The following is a 20193-nucleotide window of genomic DNA, read 5'->3' on the forward strand; positions in this document are numbered from 1 at the left end:
TGGATTGTAATATGGGACTATTTTGTGTGGGACATAAGGAAGAGGTAAGCTCTGTGCTGGACTCTGGCTCTGCAGAACGTTTTACATATGTTGTTTCATCTATTCCTGATAACGCTATGATAGAGCTCTTATTAGTCCCTTTTTACAGAGGAAGAAAATACGGTTTAGAGCAGTTGCATAACTAACCCCCAACTGCATTGTCTGTATTTCTTTGAGCTAAGGTTTAACCAGATTGGTGTGACCTTAAAGTCCTCCCTCTTTCCTTAATAGATTTGAATTCTACTTCTGACTTGTTACAGACACAGTGTGCATTACATGTTTAATGTAGAAATAAAAAACACTGACAAAAAGCCTTTTAAAATATTTGCTAAATAATAATTTCAATAATTTGCATTTCTCTACAGCACAGCGGTCTTTTAGGTTCCTGATTTGCAAGATATCTTACTCTTTGTAAGTTGCCCAAGTCCTCTTTTGTTGAAACCAAGCATAGGACAGAAACGAAAATAAATTATAAAGGTGTACTCTTGGAATCAGGAATGAAGACTGTCCAAAGACTGACCTTCAGTTTTGAGCTTTGAAGTTCAAAAGTGGACAGGTGGAAATATTGTGTTCTTCATTGCCCTTTGGTGCGAGATATATTCTAGGTTGCAGAGTATGTGCCAACAGCAGCAAAATTATCGCCCTCCTCCTGCTACTGTAGTAAGTCAGCAATGGCCCTTCTGTGGTCAGAATGGCAAATTCAGCAGCAACTATTCGACAGGGATTTACAGAAACTTCCCCATGGCTGTTAGGAATCTTATTCAGCAGTGTCTTTGAAAACCCAATTCTGTGCAGAATTAACTATGTAGAAATGACCTCAGTTGTGATAAAAGGTATTTTAAACAAATCTAATTTGTAATTTCACTGAATGTGTGTTTTGCATTTAACGCCACAAAGTCTGGTAGATACCTACACATGTATTTTGCATTCATAAGTTTTACAGTGGTTCAGAATTTTTTTTCCGTATTAAAATTTTTAAAAATCCTGGCTTTATAGAGTCAGTTAACCATACAAAGCCACTATACATCACTTAGGTTTGTGATGAAAGAATGGAATTGCAGCTGTGTGAGTACTAGAATACCCAAACATGAATTAGACTCACAAGCATTTGGCAATAGTTCAGAAAAGGAGCTTAATCTGGTTTCATCTGAGACTGCTTTTCTCTGTTCTGCAGCATCCCCCCAAGATGTTGTGTCTGATACCAGATCACAACGTAATGGGAGTGACGCAGAATCGAGAAAGCCCTGAGAAACCAGGGGCACATTTGCTTTTCTCCAGAGAGTTTCTTTCTCCTACTTCTTTTTTGCCTCTCCCACGTTCCAACTCTGAAATTCAAGGTCATTCACCTATTAGATGCATTAATTATAAGCCAAAAAAGCAGTATTCATCGTACTGTGATCTCAGTCATATCTATAATTAAGTGTAAATATAATCTTCCCTTTTAGAAATGTACCACCCACCCATTACATTTAAAGTGCTGACTGAAATGAAATAATAGTTCAGAGCAAGATGATTTTAGTTTAACAAGAAAAAAGTTGATAATTTAAGCTTCAAGCAGGGAGTTCTATTTTTGATTACCATTCAGTTATAAATCTAATTTGAGATATATGCTGCTTTTCTGTTACTCAAGTTTAATTCATGGTTTGCTTTCTTGGTTGTATAAGCAAAGTTCAGTGGTTGATCAAGGTTGTTAAGAAGCTCCCCCGAAACGGAATGGGGGCAGAGTTGAGAATGTGTTCGAAAGACATTCTGAGACCCATATCTGATGTAAAACAAACAAATCTGATGTAAAACAAACAACCAAATTTTAATTGAAAAAGACACTTAGAGAGTGCTGTATTTGGGGATTTGAATGGCCAAGTTAGGAATGGCCATTTGCAGGGGAATTGGCTGCAGAGGGTGAACCCCAAAACATTGCAACCTGGTTGACAAAGTCGGTGTGTTTTATTCGTTGGTTATGGTATTGTAAGTCTTTTGGGAAAAAAAATAGGAGCGAGTAAGGGGAAGGGCTTGTCTCATCACACTGTGGACAGTTAAGTAAAATGCTAAACTATGGGTTTAAGATTTACAGGTTAGCTCTGCCAGATGCCACATCTGCCTCCAGTGTTTCCTGGCAGATTCGGGCAGCCTATTACTGGGACCCAGCATAACCGCAGAACATGAGCTTGCACAATGTGAAAAACCTAAAACCATTATAATCCTGTTTAAGGCTAGGATGAATTTGCCCATTTGAAAGCAGATGTAGTTTTCAAGCTTAACTTTTATCAAGCATAAACTTGTCTTTAGATATATATATAATATATATATATATACACACACACACACACATATATGCAGGTAAATTCATAATATAAATGAATACCTTATCCATTTTGTGCAAAATTTAATTTAAATCACACGCTGTTCACTTTTTAAAATTCGTAAACTCAGATTTTTCAGCCAGTGGAAAATTTATCTTTCTCATCGCTACAGAGAGTTAAGTATGTGACGTAAAGGCCAAACAATAGTAAATGGTCATTGTTCACTTTATAAGTATACTCTATAATAAGAACACATATATTTTTATCTTCATTTTCCCTAAGGAGGTGTTTAGGGCCCCCTTAAATGTGAGGAAATGTTTATTTTGTTGCTTTAGAAGAATGATTCTATTGTCCAAGGGAGAAAGAAATAGGAACAAACAGGTCTAAGGAGAAAGAAACAGGAATGTGCTTTGTGAAAAAAATAAAGATTAACAGGAACCACTAAAGGTTTGTAAGTGCTATCTGGTCCTAGTACTATGTTACTGCACATAGTCCTTGCGCCTGCATCTATAACAGTTAGATGTGTGATTTATTATGACTAGCCCATGAAATTATTTTCTTTTAAATTAGCAACAGTAAGGTCAACCACAGCCTGTAGCTGTTTTGTAGTTATCATTTTATATTTTTCACAGCTCCATTGTGAATGCTGCTAAAAGACAGTGTAGCAAGTGTGTGTTTTTAGATTGACCTCTTGAATGCATTTAATTTCTTGAGAGTGAAAACCTTTGCCACCAGGACCAAGAAGAATTAACCAGTGGTTAAACTCATTTAAAAACACAAGCAAGCATTTCAACGTATTTGCTCAGCCCTTTTCTGAATATTTTATATACTTCTAGAAAAAGGAAAATGAAGAAATAGGGGTGATTTGTGTCTAGAATACGAAGTTATTTTCAAACTCCTTTCCAATGAAATGAAGACTCATTTGTGGATTTACCAAACTGTAAGGAGGTTGTAATTTCAAATCATTCACAGCTTTATTGATGGAAATTTCGAAGAAAACTTGGACACAGACTTCACTATAACTTTCTTTGTTAATAAGAAATGCCAAGAGTGAAATTTATGCTGAAATTCAAACATTTTTGAATGCCACTCCTAAATGATGAATTATTTGTTACTAGATTTCTGATTTATACAAAACTTTATTATAATAAGCCTTATGTTTTAGTTTGCATTGTGTAGTGTTTTAATATGTCTCTTAGGTTCAAAAGAGGCAATAGCTGAGCATATAGATGTCAGATTTTTATCTGATAAATCTGGTTTTATCAGGTATTTATGTGGTAAACATTAAGATGCTAGCAATGAGTTTATTACTCAAAATGTGCTTTCAAAATCTGAAATCTCATCCTTGAAGTTGTATTTTGAAGTAATGTTTATTACATATCTCTTGAAAAAGTCTTGAGCTGGAATCAGTAAAGGCGAGCTTGTCAGCAGCTGATTAGTCCTTTATATATGACTCATCCAACACTCAGAAAAACCCCTTGGAATAGAGAGGTTCTCTTTATGATATTTAGCTATATGGCAGTGGAAAGGGGAGGTTTGAATTTTTGATTTTCCAGCTTATGGGTCATATTTGACCAACTGCTTTCACTAGAAGACATGCCACTTTGTTGAGCTATTTAGGAATCAAAAAGACTGTCTTAATTTAAAACAAGGACGCTTTGTTTTAGTTGGTGACTGCCTTGTGAAATTTTTCAGTTCTCAGCGGGTTAACCAGGGAACAGGGGCAGAGTCATAATTGGCCTATTTAGAGTATTTTGCATGTGAATAGTGTGTTAGTGAAGCATCCCTAAGTCTGTTGTGAGTGACATGGTGATTAGAATTTAGATTAGGGAAAACACATTCTGTACTTTATCAAGGACAGTAATTAGTTCAGTCAGTAAAAGTTGATTACAAGTAACGATAAAGTTAGATTTTTAGTACTTAATTTTAAAATTTCTTTATTAAACAGTAAATTTGTTCTTAATATAAATGGTACTGTCTACTCTTGTTTTATTGCATATCAGAATAATTAAAAGAACAATGTGCTCAATGCAGAGTATAATCAGACGATTTATATATTATGGGTAAGTTTCTATGTAGTTTTTAGAAAATGTAATATTATATATAATCTTTCTGATGTCATCATTTTTAAAAGTTTAATGATTGTCACACTGATAGGTTATTGTGGAAGTTTTCTAGTGTTCAGGTAAATGTTCAATCTGTGGGATGTGTCTTAGCTTCCGATAGACCTCAAGGGAGCATTCTGAAGTCCTTTGTGGCTGTTAGCGTGGAATATCTGCTATTTCTGTAATTTTGAGAGTTAGTGTGAGGATTTGAATTTCCTCTTGTTTCAGTTGGCATTTTCTCTTCTGTGGGTGCTATGACAGTTCGTGGAGAATCATGATACGCAGTACAGAGAGGCAGGGTTCTCAGTCGAGTTCATAGGCTACACTCACTCCCAGTGCGTGCAGCCGGGGGAAGTTGTGTGCGTTCACAAAATGAGATTCTTCTTGTTAAGGAAGGGGATGAATAGCTCCCAGATAAGAGCCTAAGTCTAGAGAAAGGAAACATTAGTCTTATATAAATGCCATTTGTTTTGTGAAATTAAAACGTGAGTCATCTTAAAAAACTTAAAAAAAATATTGTTTAAAGGGAATCATCTACTTTCCTTCTAAAAGTAAAGAATTAAAAATTCACAAACTTTGTGATAGCTTCTTAGACTGCCTTTCTTTTGAGTTTTTGTTTTGTTTTAACTGTCTCAGCTTAGCAGATGCCATTTGCTTTATTGCATTGGTTTAAGTGCTAACAATCAGTTGGGAGGTGGTGAAAGTAAAAAATTAACCTTATATGTTTCTTTTCCCTTTTTAACCTTTTAGCAGAGTCTCCTTGGAGGTGACATGGATATGGGCAACCCAGGAACCCTTTCGCCCACCAAACCTGGTTCCCAGTACTATCAGTATTCTAGCAATAATCCCCGAAGGAGGCCTCTTCACAGTAGTGCCATGGGTAAGGTATTCCTTTGTTTGAATGCCTGAGGGATGATTATGCCTTTTTCTTTTTTTCTTTCTTTCTTTCTTTAAAATATCGCCCCCTCATCCTACCTCGCACCCCCAAAAAACCATAAAATTTGGCTCAGTTGTCATCCTGGAGACTTCACCCCAGTACACTGAGTAGGTATGTTAACAACTTATGGTAGCAGAACTTTTTTGGTGTCTGCTTATTTCTAGTTTTCTCTTGGCTGCACCCATAAGGAAGCTTTTAAAAGATCAAAGTAGCAAAAAGTTAAATGTCTTCATTTTTAAGAACAAGGCAGCATTTAATTTCTGCTAGTATCAGATGTGATCATGGTAACTACAGTTTGCTAAGGTATTGATTTAAGGAAATGTGGTATCATCTAGAAGTCTTTGTGGTTTAATCTATCTTAGTTAGGAAAATGGGCATTTGGGAGCTGACAGCATCTTCATTTTCTTTCAGAGGTACAGACAAAGAAAGTTCGAAAAGTTCCTCCAGGTTTGCCATCTTCAGTAAGTACTGCTTGTTTCTGCTTTGTATATTGCTTATTTTGTTCTGTTTTGTATCGATGGGAAGGAGATAGAAGTAAATGAGTTTCCATGCGCCCAGAGCAGCATGTTTATCTAGAAGGTGGATGAGGTAGAAATGACCTGCACATCCAGCCGCCTGACCCACATTGGAGTGATTAATTTCTCCTCCTGGAAGTTATGTTGATATTCAGCAGGTTAAGCTCTAAAGAGAGCCTTGAAAAGGTGCCTGAAGTTTGAGGAGTTTTACCTGTACAGGGCTTTCAAGAGAATGAGTATTAGTTTCATGTGTTGGTTAAATTCTTTGTCAGTATTATGATGATTTATGGATTTGCATGCGAAAGGAGATTTGTGGAGAGGATTTAGGAAAAATTTACATGGGTTTCAGCCCAGAGTGCAGGAAGAATGTCTCTATTTTCTGGAGAGGTTGCTGAATAAAGGCTGCAAAGGTAGCTGCATCAGTAGCCATTTGTGTCTTTACTACCAGGTGACAACTAGAAGAAGTCAGCTGTAACCAAGAGCATTCTGGGTCTTTTTAATAGCTGGAGCTCTATGCAGAAGTTGCTAATATCCCCCACCCGCCCTCAGGTCCCCAGCACAGCAAAAGCTGGTTGTAATCACAACTTAATACATGATATCATATTTTGAATTCTTACATTTCTAGAGAATTGTATTTAATTTTGTTTAGGACTAGTCCATTTCTGGTAATTTTCTCCTTACATAAAATGAAAACATAGTTTCCTCTCTTCTTTCTCTGTTTCTTTATCCTTCCTCTTTTTTTCATTCTTCCTTCCTGTTATATAAAGTTTTGATTTAATTCTGTAGAGTACTAGTTCTTTGAAAAGAATGCTAATGAACTTTATTATGTTTTTATACTTTAATATAAAATCATATTTAGATTTCTTAAAGTATATTACCAATCAATGCTTGCATATTAGTTTCATTTCCTTTTTGATGTATTAGAAGAATAATAGGTTTTGCAAATGTGCTAAGATTAGATTAACCCAAACACCTGTGTATTTGACTTGATTTCAGTTCAGCTCATCCGAACAATTATTAAATGAATGTATCAGAATAAGTCTTATCAGGAAAAAGAGTAAATTTTGTGTGCTGATTATCATAGAGTTGGTGATGTTGAAGAAGCATCACAAAATTATTCATAAGTATAGAAAAATATTGTGTAAATAAGATTGCCAATGGTGTATAAAGTAGTCACTTTCAACTATCAATACATCACTTAAAATTGTACTCAGTTGTTTATTCTTTGAATTTCTATGTTGTATTGAAATTGACTGATATGCCCAAAGGATTTTATCACATATTTTAAGCTTGAAGTCAGGGGTGGATTTAATGTTGATGAAACTTTAGCTTTTAATAGGTTTTATGACAACTTCAAATGATATAGTCCTAACAGCTGTTTACATTTTAAACATGCCTGAACTTAATATGGACAATATTAAATGCATTTAGTGGACCTTTGAATGTTCTGAAACAATGGAATAACTATCCTATAAAAGCCATAAAAAACTTAAAGCTATCCTACCCTCTTTATGCCTCATATTAAAATTAACTTGTTTTATCCAGTGCTAAGATTAGGTAGAAATCTAGACAGTTTCTGAGGAGTGCATTGGTGTGGCATCGGATGGCATGTATATGCTTAATCATTGTCAACAGCAATTTTCATAATTCGTTGTAAATTTTTAAGTATTTCCCTATAGCTAACTGGCCCCTTTAGAAAATTTTACTGGTACAGTGTTTTCTTTGCTGTTAAGACAATTTAGGTGTTGCTGCTAGGTTGTGATACGTTCAGAAATATAAAAATATTTTACCTTTCTTTCCCAATAAACAAAACTTGGGAATTAGGAATTTAGTTTTATTCCATTTAATTTTTGGTTTTCATTGGTCAGTTTAGGATTTACTCTTCTTAGGAGTTTTATCTTGACTAAATGTTTTCATGGTCCTTATGAAACATTTTGATGAATAGCCTTTTTTTCTGAAATATGAGGAAGAAAATACAATTAAAAATGAAATTTTTATCCCTATTTTTTGAGCAAGAAGAACATGTTTAGGTAATTTTATAATTTAATCATCCATTTACTCATTACCTAAAAAAACTCAGCTCTATTTTCATGGCAATTTAACTTAGTTTATGTAAGCTTTGTTGTAAATATCTATTGCTTATTACTTACAGCAAGATCCACATGGCTTACCACCACACAAAATATTTATTTTAACTTGATTCCAAAAAAGGTCTGCAGTAGACACAGTCAGACCTTTCCCCCAGCAGATCTGTATTTCTATATTTTTAGACCTCTACCATGCTTTTTTTTAAAGCTCAAATAAAATTATGACTATTTGATAAGAGATACTTGTTAAATTTGTTTCAGTATGTATGAGTATTTGTATAACAGATACTAAAAGATTAGAGATAATAAAAGATTTCCTTTGGAGTGATTATGACTACATAAAGACACTTATATCTTTTCTTTGATACATATTTACCATGACAAATAGTAATATATCTGTCACAATCTGTTGTGGCAACTCACTTTCCCCCCCATTTTGAAATGGGCCCTCTCTTTCCCTTATGATAAAAGGAAGAAAACTTAAACGGTGACACTGCATCATCAGGTATTATTTGTGACATGCCTGTGGTGCAGAGACTGGACTTCTGTTCCCATTAGGCTGGCTCTTCCTCCCAGGCTATCAGGAGAGAGAGGGGATTGCCTGGCCCTGTTTTGAAAACACTGCAGCATCTGTGGGAGAGAGAAAACATAGGCCTGGCCCGACATCATGCCACGGATCTGGCAAGATCCATGAATGTGTGTTTGTACTGTGTGCTGCATCTAGAGACTTTACATCACTGTGGAAGGATGACACGATGATGGGATAACAGTAGACCCACCAGGCAGGGTCTACAGGACAAGCACAGTGTGTAGCGGGGAAGACTGTCCCTCTAGTGCACATAGACCAGTACTTGCTAGGGAGATTATTTTTTTTAAAGGAAAGCCTGTGTGAAAGACAGCTATCTAATTGCCCACGAGAGCTCTGCTTATTACCGCAGTACATTTTTATCTTTTCGGTTCATATTTTAGTATGTTGCTCTTTTTAGTCACGTCCCAATTTCGCGTAGCCCTCATTTTTTGCGAAGACCTTAGTAACAAAGTGTTGTCTTTGTTGATGTCAGAATTTATTTTGCATGTCTAAGCTCTTGAATCTACATGAGAACATCTTGTTTTGCTAGATTTCTACATTTTGGTTTTCCGTTTCAAACCATATTTCATCTTAAACTCAATATTTTGCAACTTTACTGCTCATTTCAACAAATTTGTTTTATGTAGCCTAATAATCATACACATTGAATCATGAATTCGTACAGAGAAAAAAGGACTATAGTAAATTAAAGTTTTGGAAAAAAAAAGGATTCATGATTCTTGAAAGAAATTAACATGAAAGTACTAAAATCTAGAAAGTAGCAAAAAATTTTACATTGTGCTGTTTTAAGATACTTTCATCAAACACACAAACAAAACAAAGGCATTACTTTTGGAAACTTTATTCTGCCCATCAACATGTAAACCTGTAAAACCTCTCTCTTAGAATTTGAAGTATTTCAGAATTATATACATTTTATCAGAAACTGTTAACTACAAACTTTCTACTTCAAACTTTGGTGGAATTTCTCTCTACTTGTAATCTGATTTGAAACTTTAATGATGGTCTCACCATGACCCCAGCTGGAATCTCTTGAACATCAGATTTTTCTGGAAACAGAATGTTTTATCCTTAGAAATGGTTTATGATCTCTCATCTCTGGTGATCTTTCCTAAAACTGTACTTTTCAGTGAAGTCTTTTTTCTACGTTAAATTACAGAGGGGTTTTGTGTATGTTTTTTGTTTTAAAACTTAGGAAGACCTGGCAAACTTTAAGTGGTCAGAGATGATTTGGGACACGTGGATGCTAAGATAAACAATTTCTACTATTATAAAGATTCTAAAATAAGATTTGGACACTTCAAGAATATTTGTGACATAAGTTAATCAATAGGTAGGTTTGAAAAATAAAAACAATGTGTATTAGATACTAGGTTCACCAATTTTAATAAGGAAAGAATTCTTAAATAAAATGAAATATTTAAGTCTGGATTAGAGTTTCCTTTACAGAAGTGATTATTAGGGGTATCAAGAAAAATGAGTAATGCTAATGGCCTTAAATGCCCTACGTATTTTGTGTTATATAAAAACTTTCATATTTGAAGATTTCAAACATGATATTGAATCCATATCTTGAGCTATTTAGGGAAAACCCCCTTTTTCCCAAGTGCTTGAAGAAATCACGAACAATTTAAAAGAGATATTGGTAAATTGTTTTTTCCTTATTAGCGGGCTGGAAATTATATATGATTTAAAAAATCAGTACTGAACTCAGAAATATATAATTTCCTACATCACTTTTGAAACTGATCATAGGGAAATCAGAACAATGCTTTTTCATGTCAACAAATTTTAACAAGTAATAATACAATTTTCTTTAATATGAAAGTTTTATTGAAATACAGTATCCATCACAAGGGAACTAAATATCAGCCATCTGGGCTCTATCCTTTTTAGGAAAGTCTAGAAGTAGCTGATTGTGTGATAAGACGTAAAAAGAGGAAGCTCTTCAAGGTTCATCCCTGCAGATAGATACTTTGTGAAGAAGTATAACTGCAAGTGTGTAAAATATTAAGACAGCTCTTAGTATTCACTTTTAAACTTAGTGTACCCATTTCTAATTAAAGATACTGGAATATAAGGTTTGGATATTAAAATTGTGCTTATTAATTAATGTTTAGGCAAGAAGGAGGTTAAGAGTGGCACAATTAAGTCATCTCAAATAGGACAAAACTATTCACACAATTTACACGGCATGTATAACATGACAATGGGCAACAGTGAAAGCTGAGAAAATATTCATGACAAAGAAAGTTTTTGTGTGTGTGCAGTTAATGCTGAATTTGCTAAAGACTTCTAGTTCAGCATGTGCGTTTTTTGTTTTGTTTTGTTTTGTTTTTTTTCGTGAAAACCAATCTTCTCTATTGCACATTGAGGTTATGATTTTTATGAATTACTGGTATATGAAAAAATATAGGAGAATATTTTTATTTGTTTTCATTGGAGGCTCTTATTCCATTAAAAATTTTTTAGAAAGCACACAAGACGCTTGCAAATACTCAACGTATATGCCATTAGGCATTCTAATATCCCAGAAGTTTGCTCAAGGATTTCTGAATTTCTGTTTGGAATTTTGGAATAATGAGCTCCTTCATCCACTGTCCTCCTCTTCTCTGCCTTGAAGCCCAATCCTGTGCCCTTTAAAAAAGAAGGCTTCTGGTGTGCATATTTTAGATAGAAAGAGAGAAGAAACATAAAGGAGAAGACAAGCACGAAAGTTAACTGTGGATGAAAGGTTTGTGTATTTTTGAGCTATTCCTGTTTTATCTTTACAAACTAAAACGTTATATGCCCCAAACACTCAAACGAAACACCACCAGTTCATTCCTTCCACAAGAAAGAGGCCTTCCGGGCCATCAGTGCCTCATTTTTCTACTCAGTGAGCTCTTCTGGGGAGTGGTGCCTGATGTGTCTTCCTACTCCCCAATGAGTTTTTATTTTTAATCAAGTATTCAGAATACTATTTTGCATGCTAAGATTTATCAGGACTTTCATTACGATGTTAGCAGCTGGAATAATAGTATTTAGTGTAAAACTGGACTTGTTGAGGAAAGAGAAATACATTTCTGGGAACTGCTATTTTGAACTTTATCATTTTCACTGAAGAGTATATTTTGGTGTGAAGTTTTGGACTCGAGAGTGGTTTAAATTACTGAGAAATGTAGGAAACCACTGCAGGGCTGCTTTACCCAGAGAGAATTATAACAGGGCTTGCATGTATTTTGAAAATAAAACCTTTTTCTGTAGTATCCAGCTTAACTTTGAATTTATATTTACGAAATAATATAGATAAATGCCTTGATAATTTGGTTGAATACCATTTTTTAACTTGTAAAATTTAATTGATTGAAAGTTTTATTTGCTACATAGCAAAATGTTCTCCTTTTTTCCAGATCACTGACAATTTATGCATTTTCTATGTTTTATTGGTTTTGAATAATTCTAAAGGTTTTCATTGAAAGTAATGAACCAGGAATTGGAGGGCTAAATAAGATTCTCTTAGAAGATGTGGCAGTTATCCTAAAAGAATAAGGAGTCTCTTCGAGAATTGGCAAAGTTGTATTTTCTTAAGGCAAAATCCATACTTGGTCAGGCTGTTGACAGACACCTGCTTTGTCTTGGCTTTTGTTTGATTTTTTACATAAATTGCACTGAATTATTAAACTGAACATAAAATTGCATCTCAAAGCAATAGCACAGGATTTTCAGCCTTGATCAATTTCGACTATACCAGGATGTGTGTGTGCACGTGCGTGTGTGCACCCATGTGTATGAATGTGCTTCTTTTAAAGGAATAGGAGCTTTTATAAAATGTGATGCAAAACTTGTGGTTTTAAATACTTAATTATTTTTTTATCTGAAAACAGCAGCACGTGAGTCATTCTTTTTTAAGTTGCAGCTGCTGCATAGGTGTAAGGCTGTTTGAGGAGTCTGATGCTTTACTTGAACATATACTCCCTCTTCAGAGAAGTTAAGGTAGTGCAGAAGTTTCTGCATTTTGTAAAATTTCAGGGTTGAAAATAAAGATGCTTTATGATTTGGTGAGACGGATAGATTTCACTTCTGAAAGAATGCTCAAGTTATATTTTGGAAGGAACATTTTAAGAATTCTACTTATGTGATTTAGTGACACCCACTGTTGTCTGACTTTGTCATCTGAGGAATTAATCATAAATAAGCCACTAGGGATGAAACTTGATATATAAGTGCTTACTTCCAGAGTAATAAGAAGAGGAACTGTGTGTGTGTTAAATTTCACTAAATTTATTTTGATTATTCCATAGAGCAGGAAATAGGAACATTCCGTAGTGAAGCTCTCTTCATAGCAAACTGTAAAGAAAATTTCTCAGTGTATTGCCATATGTTAGCAGTGATTAAAGGGCATTTCCTTTGTGAAACATGGAGCCATATTAGAAAGACTTATATTTTCTCATAAAAATGACCTTTGCAAGTACATTTAATCATGAAAACTGCTATCATTCCTCACACACACATAAAAAAAGCCACTGTTACCACTTGCTGTTACCTTTAGGGATTTTAGGAAAATGCTACTTTGGAACAATTATTTTGATGACATCTGAGAAAGAATACCTAACTGTCTACAGGAGCCTCCTCCCTCCACAGCCCATATCATTCTAAATATGCTTCCTGAATTCTGCTTATAATAATATTGTAATGGCTTTCATTCTACCGATTGCCACAGTATATCATTATATCATTAGCTGCTGTGAGAAAGCAGTTTCAAGTAGGTGGCAGATTCTTAGCATTAATGTTTTCCAGTAACCCTGTTTGGAGAATTGGGTTGTTTCACAGGTGCTCAGGTATATTCACACGGTACAATAATATTTTCTGGCTTGCTTTCTATGAAATGAACTTGAAGTACAAAATAATTCAATAATAAGTGGAGTATAAAAACTGGGGCTCTAGCTTAAGAAAGTTTAATAACTCAAGACATTAAAGGATGAGAAAAACAATTGTCTAAGGAGGCAGCAGTGTTTAGGTCATTTTGTATTACTGCTAAAGCTGAGATTTATTAGGAGAATGTTTATGGCCTGATGATTTAGACTTGTTGAGTTAGTTTAAATTTTTTAACCATTTGGTCAAGTAGAAAAACACTTTTCTGTATCTATTGTACTATTTGAAAGTATTGTTGTATAAAATAAATTCGAAATTCTGCCATTTAATACTCAGGCATATGATTCAGGAGTGAAATTGCATTGTAAGAACCTTGGGTTCCCTCATATAGTGTGTTAATATGAATTTTATTTTTAGAGATATATAAGACATTGGCACATATAATCTGTGGCTTAATTGATAATGGCAAAGAAAACGGAATTAAACATATTTATTATGAACAGATATAGTTGGGATTACAAAATTCAAACTGTAGTCAGTAATTATTTTACAAATAAATGCTCTTTCATTTTCCCTTTAGTAAATATATCAGTAACTTCACCCGGTGTTGATATAAGTGAAACCCAACAGTAACAAGCTGGGAGTGCCCAGGTAGAAGGGGAAAAAAGCAGGTTCATTAATTCATTCATTCCTTTCTCCATTTATACTTATTCAAAGTGTATTTTTCATTGCAGCTAAAAACTAGACACACCATGTAACATGGAACATGTCTTTTTCTTCTGTGTATTCTTATTTAAATCGTGGAGCTTTACAACTAAGATTCTTCACGTTTAATGAAATTTGCAGTCTTGTGTCACTTGCATCACAATTTGTAGGAATAACCTTAGCATTTTAAAGAGTGTACCGTGTAGCCTTTTAAGAAAGTCATGCATTTGAAAACTAAAATAACCCACACAGTATAGCACATGGACTTTTGTCCCTTAAGCTGATTGCCTTTACTCACTTGCTTGTCACCAACTTGAAGTGGGTGAGGGACATGTTTTAGATACATCTTGTTTGTCCTATAGAAGCCAGACTCACTGCTTTACTTTTGTGTATTACCCTGAAGTATGTTTCCAGTGAATGATTATAGTAGTAAAAGTGGTGTAGTAGTAGGTTAGAAAAAACACTGCACTAGACATAAAAAGACCTTTCTAATTTAATGTCCGACAGCTTCTACTTACTCAGTGGCCTTGGTTAGCTCACAAACCTGTTTCTCTGTCTACAAAACAGGTATAAATAGTGTCTGCATTTATTATGATGGTGTCAATATACTAATAATAAACCTTTATCAAAGTACTTATTCCATGCCAGAGTAGTTACTCCATGTACTTACTCCATGTTCTGAGTGGTATACTATTAAATCATTTGCATCTATTAAGTCATTTATTCCTATAAAAATCCTATGAGATGGGTACTACTGTTTATTCAAGAGACTTAAAAATGAGACCCAGAGAGGTGAAGAAATATGTCTGCGGTCACACATAGTAAGTGGCAGAGCTGGGAGTGAGACCTAGGCAGTCTGTCTCTAAAGTTTCAGTGTTCTTAACCATAATGCTGTCTATGCTGCCTATAGCGTTTCAGACACTCTGTAGACCAAAAAGCTCTCTTCAGCAAGGTCGTCGTTAACTTAGCAAGTATTTGACTATCTATAATACATTAATATTAAGAAGTTTCATTTCACTGTAGAATAATCATCAGTATCTCTGTATAGTTATATCCTATAACTTCTGCCCAAGCAAATCAGTATGCCAGGCAGTCCAGGATAGCATTTGTGTAAACAAAGACAGTATAATGTAGTGGTTAGAGTATGAAATCTGATCAACTGGGTTTTTAGGGGGCTGTGTCACTTCCTAGCTACACAGTTATTTGTAAAATAAGTACTCATTGGGGTTTTAATGCATTTATGTAATATCCTTGAATGTTACATTCTATTGTTACACATAATAAAAAGCACTGTTATGCTGTTATCAGTAACAAGGTAACTACCTTTCTTTTGGCATTTGAGAAACAAATCTAACATGGCAGCCTACTTAGGAGTAGTTAGCAGTAGAATAGAAACTAAGACCAGGGTTTCAACTATGTGCAAAATAATTATAATTTTACCTAACAGAGGTCACTTGCTTTTTCTGAAATTATGTAACATTGTTTTTTGTTGTTGTTGTTTTTGTTTTTGTTTTTTTGCGATGGGGTCTTGCTCTGTCACCCAGGCTGGAAGTGGTGCATAGTTCACTGCAGCCTCAAACTCCCAGGCTCAAGCGGTCCTCCCACCTCAGGCTCCTGAGTAGCTGGTACACAGGTTCACAATACCACACCGGCTAATTTTTTTTTTTTTTTTTGTAGAGACAGGGTCTCCCTGTGTTGCATAGGCTCTGCAAACCCATCTCTATCAAACCAAGACACGTAGTCAGCCCTTTTAATCATTAGATAGTGCTCTGCAAAGTTTATGTTGGAAATATTTTCTCTATCTTTTCTCTTTTGAACTGGTACATCAGCTACGATGCCTGGAGCTGCTTATAATGTGGTTCCCTTGGCCAATAATTTGTTTATGCCTAAATCAGCCTTGCCTCTAAGTGATAACGAGATACATGCTTTCTGTTGTTTTGTGTCAGTGGTATTCTATAATAGGCCGGGAACGGGTCTGCCTGAGTGATGCACGGCCTCTTGGTGGGGCTGGCTATAGTTTCCCCCACAAAACTGAAGGTTAGGCCTAAGGTATTAACTTTGCCTGGCAAGATGAAGACGTGTGGACTAGGAAGACCTGTATGGCAGACTATTTATCTCATAAAGTAAACAGAGTTCAGTTTGTTTAGGACTGCTTAGGTAGATTTCTAACATTAAGCAGGAATATTTGTACAGATGTTTTAAGGTAAAGCCAAAGAATGGCTGGATTCTAGCCTTTGACACAATATAATGTATCTTTTCTCAGTGCCCCTGTTGAATTCACAAAAGAAAAGGTATTTTTGATCATCGGCTATGAGAAACTTAAAACTTTTTTTTTTTTTTAATAAAGGCTGATTTAGTTAACTCTTCTTGCATTTAAAGAAAAAAACATCTGCTGAAAGTAGGGAGGGGAGGTGTGAGCGGAAGCATGGTCTCCACATTCCACAATGAATGTCTTTTCCCAGCCAATTTTAATTTGCAGAAAAACCAGGCATCGAGTTAGATTCCTCGGGAAAGGTCCGTGTTGGCTGGTGAGCCCTGAGCTTCTTCCGGGTACCCCACCACCCCCACCCCGAACAGGGACTGATGCTTCAGTTCACAGATAGTCTTCCTCTGGAAAGCAGATAGATCCGATTTAGCCACCCCTCATTTGTAGTCATTGCCACCTTGTGGATTACAAAGGATATTGGTTTTCATCAAACTTCCATTTCGATTTGGCTTTTTATGGCAAGTACACGTTGGCAGTGGATTGCCGTGTTCCTCACCAAAAGGATCCTGGTTTGTTCAGCAACACCTCACTTCTCCACTCACAGTTCATTTATGATTCTGATGAGAGTGTTTTTTCAGGAAACACACATTTCACTTTTTGACCTAGGAGCATCTGTTAGAATTTTTTTTTAATACTACTTTGGCATTCTGAAAGTGTTAATGTCTTTCATATCTGTTTAATGCTATTTAGGGATATTTATGATCACCTCTTGGTTACTCAGGGTAAAGTGTGTCGCAATTTTTTTTAAACAGACAGGAAAGCATTCACATGAGGAAACAGATTGCTTTAAACATGTGCTTCCTGTGACAGTAAAAAGAACAAATTAGATTTAACACTGTGTAATGAATGCATAAATGTGTACATTTAAGCTTTTAAAAGCTTTATGTTCAGTTCTGGTCACAACAAAAATTGAGTCACCTGTAAAAATTAAAGATGCCTGGGGTACTCTCAGACTTTTGAAATGCCCAGCAGTTGCAGTCCTCGCCTGACGATGCCTCGTTGGAATTATAAAAAGCATGATCTATTAGTGCTGGAGAGAACTAGAACATTACAAGGCACATTCAGAGGTTAAACTAGGTTAGAGTCAGATTCCGTACATTTAGCTAATAAATCAGAATTTGTTTTGTGGAGGAGAATACTTCACTCTCATCTTCCTCCCTAAGAATCAATGAAAAAATCAATTTTCGGGAACCCCATATATTCCCCTGTCTTTCATGAAAGTAAAAGAAGGAAACCTGATGTTTACTTAACTAGCATTTACTACAATTTAATTATATAAGAAAATGACTCTCTTTCTTATGTAATTCAGTTTGTGCTCTGTATGCTGGCAGGGAGTGAATAGAATCTGAGTTAGTATTTCCAGTTAGACTCGAGTGTGGAATTGGAGGGCCTGAATCCTCTCCCCGGAAGAAGAGGCACTCATGGCCATTTCTGTCTGAGCCTGAGGATAGTGCCTGTCCGTCCTCTGTGCTTTCAAAGCTAAGGATTTGTGGCACACTTTCCATCTCTCTGGCCAAGGAGGGCCAGGACAGAGTCCCTCGGGGGAGGGCACGTAGTTTGAGGACATCTGACTCTCTTATATCACATACTGAGGTACTAATATCAAAACAGACTGCTTGTCGTCGCACGGTGGGGCAGTGCTTTTTTTGGCTGCCGTGGTCGAAATGAAATGGGCAAGCTGTAGTCCGCTTGGCATCAGAATGGGCTAAGGGAAGCAGGGAAATCAGAGTCAGACTGTGAATGCAAGTCACAGCCAATGGTTAACTTCCTTTTTGTGTGTCACTTGGCAGCAGCGAGACCGATGGTGATTTTTTTTTTTAACATGGGTGAGAGTTCAGTGCCCTAGGAAGAGCCGTAGACGCTGTTATTGTCCTTCCTCATACAGTTGACTTGTGTTGATTTCATGAGGCCAGTACAGCTGTTCCAAGAGCCAGCTCCAGGAGCTTTGTGCATATGTACATGGCCATCGGACATTGGATGAAAAAGGTAATCAGATGAGAGGTGATCCATACAGAATCTCACTGCTGATCACTAGGCAGTCACACAGGAATCAGGTTCTTGCATAAGGCAATAATACCAAAGAATAATATATAGTGCACTTGAATGGATACTCCCTTGTATACAGACACCCAAAGATATTTTTAAATTATCACCACTCCACACCCCTCATCTCACATAAAAGATTCAAATCAATTTTGGACTGTCTGGAAAATGTAGGACTAAAATAGCCAGATTGAATTCAGATAAAATTACCTTCTGCTTTTTTGGGAGGTTGTTGCTTTTTGGTTAGCCACATTATTTTCTTTGAAGATTCATTTGGAAGAGAGTTTGGTAGAATTTCTAGCCTCTCTCAAGATTTTCCTACCATTTCTGTGTTTGCAAAGAGCTGTTCCCCAAAGGCGAAAAGAGCGAGTTGCCATCTTGAGCGAATTGTATGTTTAGTGAACACCAAATGGTCTCAGAGTTACCCTAAATTTTCATTATATCTGGTTGCTTTCAAATACTATTTATTCCCCTCAAAACTCCTAACCATTTATGTAAGATATCAGTAAGATGACCAACTTCTGACAGCCCAAAAGCAGGGAAGGAAGCTTAGAAATAGAATACCATTTGTCTGGTAATTAGAGTGTATCTCCTAAGAGTTCGAGAGAATTCTGATTAACCTTTCTGTTCCCACATTCTCACATAAAATTAGCACACCTTTTAAATTATTATCTAGTATTTAAACACATATTTTTGAGTCTTCTTAATGCAACAGGTTCTGGAGACACTAAAAGTGTGTTATAGTTTTCTAAAAAACTTCATTTTTCTTACATTTTAAATGTTCTGTTTGTGCAAAATTTCGAGAATCACCATAAGGGCTTCTTTGCATTTTTAATTTAGTAACTAACATATGAATAAATTTGCATATTAATTAGTTGCAGATTAAATCATGCATACATAATTGCCTCCTTACTGTGTTTAATGTTTGTCAAAATCTCCAGCCTGGTTTGATGGATGTCGTATGAAAGATTACAATTTGATGTACCCTTGGAAGTATTTACACCAATAATGCAAGATTCTTAATAGCAGAATTTTCCAGTTATATACAGTTACTAATAAACATGTAAGATAGGTACATGTCCCTTTGACTAAAATTTTTTTCTTTGCACCAAATCATTTACTATTCATAATCATTAATGCATCTCCTAATTATACAGCATATGTCTGTTAACCCTTTCATTGCTGGCCTTCAAATGGTAGCTTTCTTTTTCTTGCCCCCTAAAGAAAGCAAAATTGTTTGATAATATTCCGAAATTACTCGATTGCCTTTTATTTATTTCTCTTCTAGTATATGGACACACCTCATTTGCCATTTATTTTAACATACAACAGATAATTATATGATCATTTTGTATTTTCTAGTTAAAGATCATAAAATGACCCATGTGCACATGCTTTGTAGCTGATGGGCTTTTGCCTTTCTTTTACCAATGCTGAAGAAAATTGAAATATTTCAGATACTTCATATAAGTAGTAAAAAAAAGTGTATACACAAACATATACTCTATTTAGGAGGGTAATTGTAGGATAGGTAAAAATATTTAAATTGTATTTAATTTCATTTTGAATATTGAAGTGCATTTAATGTATCATGATCAAACATAGGATGGAAATGTGATTTTTTTATTAGAACTGAGATCTCTGAAGTTGAAACTGACAGGAGAATAGATGCTCTTGATTTGACATAATTTTAAAATGCCAATATGTTTTCTTAAATTTCTTCGGGGATTTAATATTTTAAGTTTTATCTTAC

General features: G+C 35.3%; 1 protein-coding gene across 25 annotated transcripts in view; it reads left to right on the forward strand.

Moving 5' to 3' along the window:
• Window positions 1–20193, forward strand: part of TCF4 (transcription factor 4) — a 368073-nt gene that overhangs the window by 234494 nt on the left and 113386 nt on the right. For 18 of the 25 annotated variants that reach the window (XM_050767839.1, XM_050767838.1, XM_050767860.1 and 15 more), the window contains 2 exons: window positions 5195–5324; window positions 5793–5842. In XM_050767839.1, coding sequence (XP_050623796.1) covers window positions 5195–5324; window positions 5793–5842 — 180 coding nt within the window. The remainder of the gene's footprint in view (window positions 1–5194; window positions 5325–5792; window positions 5843–20193) is intronic. The other 7 variants (XM_050767833.1, XM_050767835.1, XM_050767843.1 and 4 more) reach the window with 1 other exon arrangement.

Source organism: Macaca thibetana, chromosome 18, assembly GCF_024542745.1.
Source record: "Macaca thibetana thibetana isolate TM-01 chromosome 18, ASM2454274v1, whole genome shotgun sequence".
In the NCBI taxonomy this organism is placed as follows: Eukaryota; Metazoa; Chordata; class Mammalia; order Primates; family Cercopithecidae; genus Macaca; species Macaca thibetana.